The 7,726-nt window shown below is 49.0% G+C and overlaps 1 protein-coding gene across 3 annotated transcripts; it reads left to right on the forward strand.

Moving 5' to 3' along the window:
- The first annotated feature begins 210 nt into the window (after window positions 1-210).
- RITA1 (RBPJ interacting and tubulin associated 1) lies at window positions 211-6,086 on the forward strand. Of its 3 annotated transcripts, none has more exons than XM_047759695.1 (4): window positions 211-490; window positions 653-793; window positions 1,201-1,566; window positions 5,244-6,086. In XM_047759695.1, exons 3-4 carry the CDS (start codon window positions 1,256-1,258, stop codon window positions 5,749-5,751), a joined length of 819 nt encoding a protein of 272 aa, XP_047615651.1. In that variant the 5' UTR covers window positions 211-490; window positions 653-793; window positions 1,201-1,255; the 3' UTR covers window positions 5,752-6,086. The 3 variants fall into 3 exon arrangements, with proteins under 3 accessions (XP_047615651.1, XP_047615653.1, XP_047615652.1); XM_047759697.1 differs by having other exon boundaries at window positions 660-793; XM_047759696.1 differs by having other exon boundaries at window positions 715-793.
- Window positions 6,087-7,726: the final 1,640 nt, after the last annotated feature.

Here is a 7,726-nt window from a genome sequence, read left to right on the forward strand (position 1 = left end):
CTCTACGCGGCCCCTGCTGCGTTCCCTCCCCTCTTGCAGCCTCCGGATGCTTGACACACAGTGCGCGCGCGCTCAGTGTTTTCTCACCGGCGTGAGATACCCCTCCCCAAGGCTTTGGGGAACTCCAGGTGGCGTCCGGAACGGGGAGCCCTAACCACCTCGGGAGCGAATGGTTCCGGCCGGCTTGCCAGGGCCTGCGATTGGAGGGCTGGTGGTTGGTTGCTGTTTGATGCGCGTGCGGACCTGACGTAGTTAGGGCTTGGCTTCCCTGGTCCAGTCCGTCGGCGCTTTGCCCGGGCTGTCCGCGCGGTGCCCGGGTCGGGGGCCGGGGGTGGCCTGAGCAGCCGAGGGTCGCGGGCTCCTGAGAGTCGGAGCTGCAGATCTCGGGTGTACCGCGCGCTGCAGGTGCCAGAACGCCCGGCAAAGGAGTCCAGACCTGGGGGGAGGGGCCACAGAATTGCGGCCGACATCAGCAATACAAGATGCTCAGGTAGGAAAGTAACTCCAGGTTGCCGGCACCTCAGACGTCAGCCGGGATTTTGATTTGGGGATCGGCGAATAACAGACTGGGCGTGATCCTTCAGTAGTACAATAGTTGAGTGCACAAGCTCTAGAATTCTATCAGGTTCAGATTCAACTCCCACTGTTTTAGCTTATAGGTGTGACTGACATTTGTGACTTCAGCTTTTGAAGCCCCAGTTTTGTCATCTGTAGAATGGACGTAATGGAAGCTACGTCACAGGACCGTTGAGAAGATTAAATGAGACAATGCTTATGAAGCACTTTGCAAGAGGTAGGCTTGGGATTGATGCTGGTTATTATACCTGCCCCGTAAACATGTACAGCATGTAGGGACTTCCCTTGTCTCCCCCTTCCTTTGTTTTCTAGTTGGTGCCAAAATGGGCACAAGCCCAATCTCTTCTCCAATCCCCTAGCATTCTGTAAATATTTGTTGAGCACACAGTGTATGCCGGAAGTACATGTTTATTCATGAAATTTTGGCCAGTAGGACCCCTGTCCCTGTCATCCTGACAACTAAAAAAGGGTCAGATTTCCAAAATGTGCCCTGGGATTGGCAGCTCCCCTTTGAGGAGGTCTGGTTAAGGGAGAATGTGACCTTTTTGCCCTGGGGATGGGAACTTACGTGACTGCCAGTCTTTGCTGATGACAGATGGTTGCCACCATGACCGTTTTTCACAGGGAGCCCTGGAGGCAGGGCCTGGAAGGCAGAGCACAACTGCTGTCACCAGAGACAATGGGCAGCATGAAGACCCCGGTTGAGCTGGCCATCAGTGGGATGCAGACCCTCCATGTTCAGCAACGCTGCCGGGGCAACCACCGGGTCAATGTTAGGCCATCATACGTGGATGAGACTTTGTTTGGCAGTCCTGCAGGCACCCGGCCCACACCACCAGATTTTGACCCACCCTGGATGAAGAAAGCCAACAGAACCAGAGGAGTGGGTACAGGGGCATCACAGGCCTCAGGAGCCAACAGGAGCTGTGAGACCAGCTCTTCCAAGGGTAGCACCCCAACCCCCACACCAAGGAAGAAGAACAAGTACAGGTAACAGGCCAGGGAGATGCCCTGCTGTTCACATGCTGGGTGGCCTTGGGCAAGCACTTTGACTTCTCTGAGCTGCGATTTCCTCACAGTGGAAGGTGGTACCTAGTGGGATTATTGAGAGGATTAAACGAGATGAGACTTTACAGTGCTTGGCACAATAACCTGACAATTAAAAAGCTCTCAATAAATGGTAGTGATGATGGTTGTGATGGTGCAGTAACCATCCCCAAATGTCTTAGGCTGGTCTTCTGAGGCCCAGAGGGGTCAGGTGATTTGCCCAAGATCACACAGCAGTTTGCATAAGATTATTAGTGTGGTTATTGATAAAATAACACAGATGTGATTCCACATTTCATCAAGTTATTCATAAAATGGCTCCTGCTGCATTTTCATGAACAAGTTAGGAAAACAGGGTCTAATGCTAATGGTTATTGTTGTAAATTAGAACTAGATTATTTGGATTATTTTGATTAATATTGGCCTGGGAGTTCTCTTTTGTAGGATCCATGAGGACGACGTTCTATCCCTGGCCTCGCTCAGTGGGTTAAGGATCCGGCGTTGCTGTTGGCTGTGGTGTAGGTCACAGACACAGCTCGGATCCTACGTTGCTATGGCTGTGGCGTAGGCCAGCGGCTGTAGCTCCGATTCGACCCCTAGCCTGGGAACTTCCATGCCGCAGGTGCGGTCCTAAAAGGCAAAAAATAATAATAAAAGTATATAGATATTGACCTGGAGGAAGGTGTCTCATGGTAAGCCACAAGACTCTAACTTATTTATTGTCATCAGTGATTTGATCAAACACATGGAAGACTAGTAATTTAGTCAGTCAGGCTATCATAACAAAATATTGTAGACTGGGGGCTTAAACAACAGAAATTTATTTTTTCACAGTTTTGGAGGCTTGAAGTCCAAGGTCAAGAGGCCAGGAAGGTTGGTTTCTCCTGAAGCCTCTCCTTGGGTTGCAGATGGCCACCTCTTCACTGGGTCCTCAAAGAGACTTTTCTTTGTGAGGTGTATACTCCTGGTGTCTCTTTCTCTTCTTATAAGAACACAAATCGTATTGGTTTAGGACCTCACCTTTATGGCCTCATTTAACCTTTAATTACTTATTTAAAATTCACATGAATTTTGGGAGGACTCAATTCAGTCCAAATAACTAGCGATCATATTTAGGATCCCTTCTGAGCCAGTAGACACAAAGATTAGTTAAGAATGAAAATAATGCCTATTTAAGGAGATAAAATTCAACAGAGATAAAAGCAAGACCCCCTTATTATGTCAACCTGACAAGTCTCATGGACCACAAGGCAGGGTCAGATTGACATTAATAGCACTGACACCTACAGCAAGGCTGTAGGATGCTGACAAGTAGAGGTGCCTAAGTTAGAAGGTGCCTAAGAAGTGGAGAAGGTGCCTAAGAAGTGGAGATGCTATTGAACGAACACTTTGGTACCAGACAGACATAGGTATCAACCAGATGTGGTTTTCAGCAGTTGAATCAAGTAGCAAAAGGTTGACTTTTCAAAGACTTGCAGTTTGGGAATGGAAGCACTTTTACTCCTGGTCAAAAACCATGGACCTGGAATTCCTGTCATGGCTCCCAGTGGTTAATGAACCTGACTAGCATCCATGAGGACACAGGTTCAATCCCTGGCCTCGCTCAGTGGGTTAAGGATCTAGCGTTGCTGCGAACTGTGGTGTAGGTCGCAGACTTGGCTTGGATCCTGCATTGCTGTGGCTGTAGCATAGGCTGGTAGTTATAGTTCCAATTAGACCCCTAGCCTGGGAACCTCCATGTGCCACAATTGTGGCCCTAAAAAAAAAAAGACAAGAAAAAGAAAAAAAAAACCCATGGACCTGATGCTTTGTAGGTATGCCATGAATATTTATGGAATTAATAAAAATAACTGCTGAGGAGTTTCCGTTGTGGCTTAGCAGTTAACAAACCTGACTAGTATTCATAAGGATGTGGGGTTTGATCCCTGGCCTTGCTCAGTGGGTTAAGGATCCAGTGTTGCCTTGAGCTATGGTGCAGGTTGCAGATGCAGCTTGGATCCAGCATTGCTGTGGCTCTGGCGTAGGCTGGCAGCTACAGCTCTGATTGGACCCCTAGCCTGGGAACCTCCATATGCTGCAGGTGTGGCCCTAAAAAGACAAAACAAAACAAAACAAAATAAAATACTGCTGAATGAATCTAACTAAAGGTGAAAGGCCTGGAAGGCATTTAAGTGTGATTTAGTGATCAGGAGCTTGGGGGTGGGGTGGGGAGGGGGTATTTGAATTTGAATCTTGTCTGTACCTTCCTTCATACCCTCCCTATACTTCAGTTTTTCTTGTGTGTTTGAAATGGGATTATCATATCTCCCTCCTGTGAATGTTGTGAGAAATAATAACACAAAAGTGACATGCTGAGCCCTGGACCTAGCATGAAAAGCTCCCAGTAAATATTCAAAACTTTAAAAAGCTTCCTGTGGTGATACCAGGTCACAGAAGATCAAACTGAGCACCCTCTACATGCCAGGAGCTGGGCTGTGCGATTTCAGATATAGTTGGAAGGGCTACATGACTTTAGAGAGATAAGCTGACAAGCCCACTAGGAAAAGGGAAGAGTAGTGAATTAGAAGAAAAGTGAAGGTGGATGGGTTAAGAACCCAACTAGTATCCATGTGGATGTGGATTCAATCCCAGGCCTCGCCCAGCAGGTTAAGGATCTGGTGTTGCTGTGACTGTGACGTAAGCCTGCAGCTGCAGTTCTGATTCAACCCCTCACCTGGAAACTTGCATATGCTGCAGGTACAGCACTAAAAAATACAAAAAGTGAAGGATATAAAGGTTAAGGCTATAAAGACTATATTAGGAGTTTCCGTCGTGACTCAGCGGAAACAAATCTGACTAGCATCCAAGAGGATGCAGGTTCAATCCCTGGCCTCTCTCAAGTGGGTTAAGGATCCAGCATTGCTGTGAGCTGTGGTGTAGGTCACAGACATGGCTAGGATCCCGCATTGCTGTGGCTGTGGCGTAGGCTGGTGGCTGAAGCTTCAATTCAACCCCTAGCCTGGGAACCTCTGTATGCCACAGGTGTGGCCCTGGGAGGGAAAAAAAAAAAAAATATATATATATATATATATATATATATATTAACTGGAAATCTTGGTTGCAAGTGACAGAAGACTTTACCCTTTTCAGCAGGAAGAGGGCTTTGGGGGCTCATATAAGTTGTTGGGATTCTGTCTCCATTTTCATGTAACTTTCACTGACACATCCCAGGTGCGATGGCCACCAGCTGTTTTGCCATTATAGCCTGCCAGTTTCTCAGGGGTAGGTGGGATAAAAACATTTCTCTACCAGTAGTTTCAGCGAAGATCTTAAGACAAACATTCATTGGGCAGAATGGGTCATGTCGTTATTCCTCAGCCAGGCAGTGTGGTCAGGAGGATGGAATATGCAAATTGGCCCGGCCAGGCGCAGGTGCCACGGACAGGGGTGGGGCGGGACGGGACACCTGGGGACTGGATGTTTGGCAGGGGAAAAAGTAGCAGAGGTGGGGGTAGTGAGGGCTGTGGCCTCACTGTGGGTGCCAGGCTGGGAGACAGGTGCTTTACAGAGGGTGGGAGTGGGCAAGGTTTTTAGGGTTTGTTTATTCTCCTAGTTCACTCTGCTTCTCTTCCCTTTGCCAGACTGATCAGCCACACTCCTTCTTACTGTGATGAGTCGCTCTTTGGCTCTCGACCCAAGGGCACCAGTTGGGAAGCCCCGTGGATGGCGAAGGGGGATGCTGCGAAGCTCCAGGCCCTCTTCTGGACACCCCCGGCTACCCCTAGGGGCAACCACTCGCCCCGCCCCAGGGAGACCCCAGTACGAGCTGTTCACCCAGCTGGTCCCTCCAAGACAGAGCCCAGGGTCGGGCCAGGCTCCCGGAGGTTGTCCATGGATGGGTTTGACTCTCCCCACCCTCCAAGGCAAGAACGTTCCCATTCCCTCACCCGCCTTAATGTCCCCAGCACGGGTTGCCCACCCACCAGTCCCCTCCACACAAACGGGGCTCGGGATCCCAGGCCTCTCCCGTCGGGGGTGACCTTCCAGAGCCCCCCGTTGATTCCCAGGGCTCATTCAGTCAGTGTTTCAGTGCCAGTTATCCCCCGACGAGGCGGGGTTACCCAGAAACCAAAGCCCCCTTGGAAATGAGTTTGTCCTTTTTGCAGGTTAGCCCATAGGGTCACAACGAGGAGCACAGTTTGAGAGGATGGTGCTGGGGGGAGAGCCTCTGGGGAGACCGCCAGGCATCGGCCAAGCACGTGTGCGGGCAAACGTAGCGAGGATGGGCAGAGCCTCCCTTTCTTCTGACAATCTCTGGTCATTCTTTGCTTTTCTTGCTGGTGTGGATTTGAGGGCCACCCACATCTCTAGTCCTATCACAGCCACACTTCATTTAGTGCCAACCCGGGGAGGGTCCCTCCACCTCCCCCAATACAGCCACAACATTCTGTCGTCACCAAGTGAATAAATGGTATGATTGCCAACCCGGAGGGTTCCTTCTCCCCTCATTTCAAGCCAAACTCCTGCCCAGGATGAATTTCCAGCTGAGTCTGGAGGACTCAGGAATTTTCCCAGGCACCATGTGGACCAGTGAGGAACACAAGGATCTGGGTGATGTGTGAGTGGACATTTTAAAATTTTAACAGTCATGTATTTATTTTTATGTATTAAATATATCTGTAGCTCATCAAAGCTGAGAGTTTTACTGATTTCTTTTTCCTTAGGGTAAAGGCCAAAGTTGGGCCTGAATTGATTTAAGTAACAAAGTTAGGAGTTCCCTGTTGACCTAGTGGTTGTCACTGCTGTAGTGTAGGTTCATTCCCATTCCCTGGCCCGGACACTTCTGCATGTTGCAGACACAGTCAAAAATTTTTTTAAAAAATGTTTTTTTTAATTGTAAATCAACTATACCTCAATAAAACTTTAAAATATGAAAAATTTAAAATTAGTAACAGTTAAATAACATAGTAATTATGACAGTGGCAGGTGGGCAACTGACCCTCCTCCCATCTGCTTCTAGCCACTAATTGATGGGTTGGCTGATTCTTCCTAAGCTCAGAATATGGGCTATAGTTTGTTGTTTTGTTTTAAAATCAGATGTGTGTATGTCTGTCTGTGTGCATGTGTGTATCTGATATACATTTCCTACCTTTGCCAAAAAATTAAAAGCCCACATTAACTAGGACTTTGCCGAGTCGAGAGGTCCAAGAAGACCAGAAAGTTACATGTGCATCTGGAGAGCACTCAGGATGGAGGCTTAATTGGTTGGGACTCACCTTTCTCCTGCCCTGCACCATCCCGGGCCAGGCCTCTTAAGAACAGCAAAGCCTTTGCTCTGCGAAGTTGCACCCAGAATCTCAGCATCCTGGTGGACTTGGATGGAGGCCAGGCTTTGGGCCTCTCTTTGTCCCCATTTCCCCCTGATGCACCTCCAGGAAGCACAGAGAGGCCTGCTGGAAGTCACACCATTGGTTCTGTACCTTCATCTTGGGGAAGGGAAGAGTAGACACTTCTGGGGAGCGTCTGGGAGGGACCAACAATGGCCAGGACCAGGGGCGCATTGGGAGGAATTGGAGTTACACTACAGCCACACCCACACTGGATCCCAGCCGCATCTGCGACCTACACTATAGCTTGTGGCAATGCCAGATCCTTAACCTCCTGAGCAAGGCCAGGGATCAAAACTGTGCCCTTACAGACACTATGTCGGGTCCATAACCCACTGAGCCACAATGGGAACTCCCCCCTGTGTTTTATTTATTTTTATTTATTTATTTTGCTTTTTAGGGCTGCACCAGAGGCATGTGGAGGCTCCCAGGCTAGGGGTCCTGCCAGCCTACAACACAGCCATAGCAACGCAGGATCCGAGCCATGTCTGAAACCTACACCACAGCTCACGGCAACACCAGATCCTTAACACACTGAGCAAGGCCAGGGATCAAACCCGCAACCTCATGATTCCTAGTCGGATTTGTTTCTGCTGCACCACAACGGGAACTGTACCCCCACTGGGTTTTAAAAGACATTAGCCACAAATACCTCCAAACCACCAAAAAAGAAGCTACTGGAGTTCCTGTTGTGGTTCAGTGGTAATGAACCTGACCAGTATCCATGAGGACTCGGG

The sequence above is a fragment of the Phacochoerus africanus genome, chromosome 15, assembly GCF_016906955.1.
Source record: "Phacochoerus africanus isolate WHEZ1 chromosome 15, ROS_Pafr_v1, whole genome shotgun sequence".
NCBI lineage: Eukaryota > Metazoa > Chordata > Mammalia > Artiodactyla > Suidae > Phacochoerus > Phacochoerus africanus.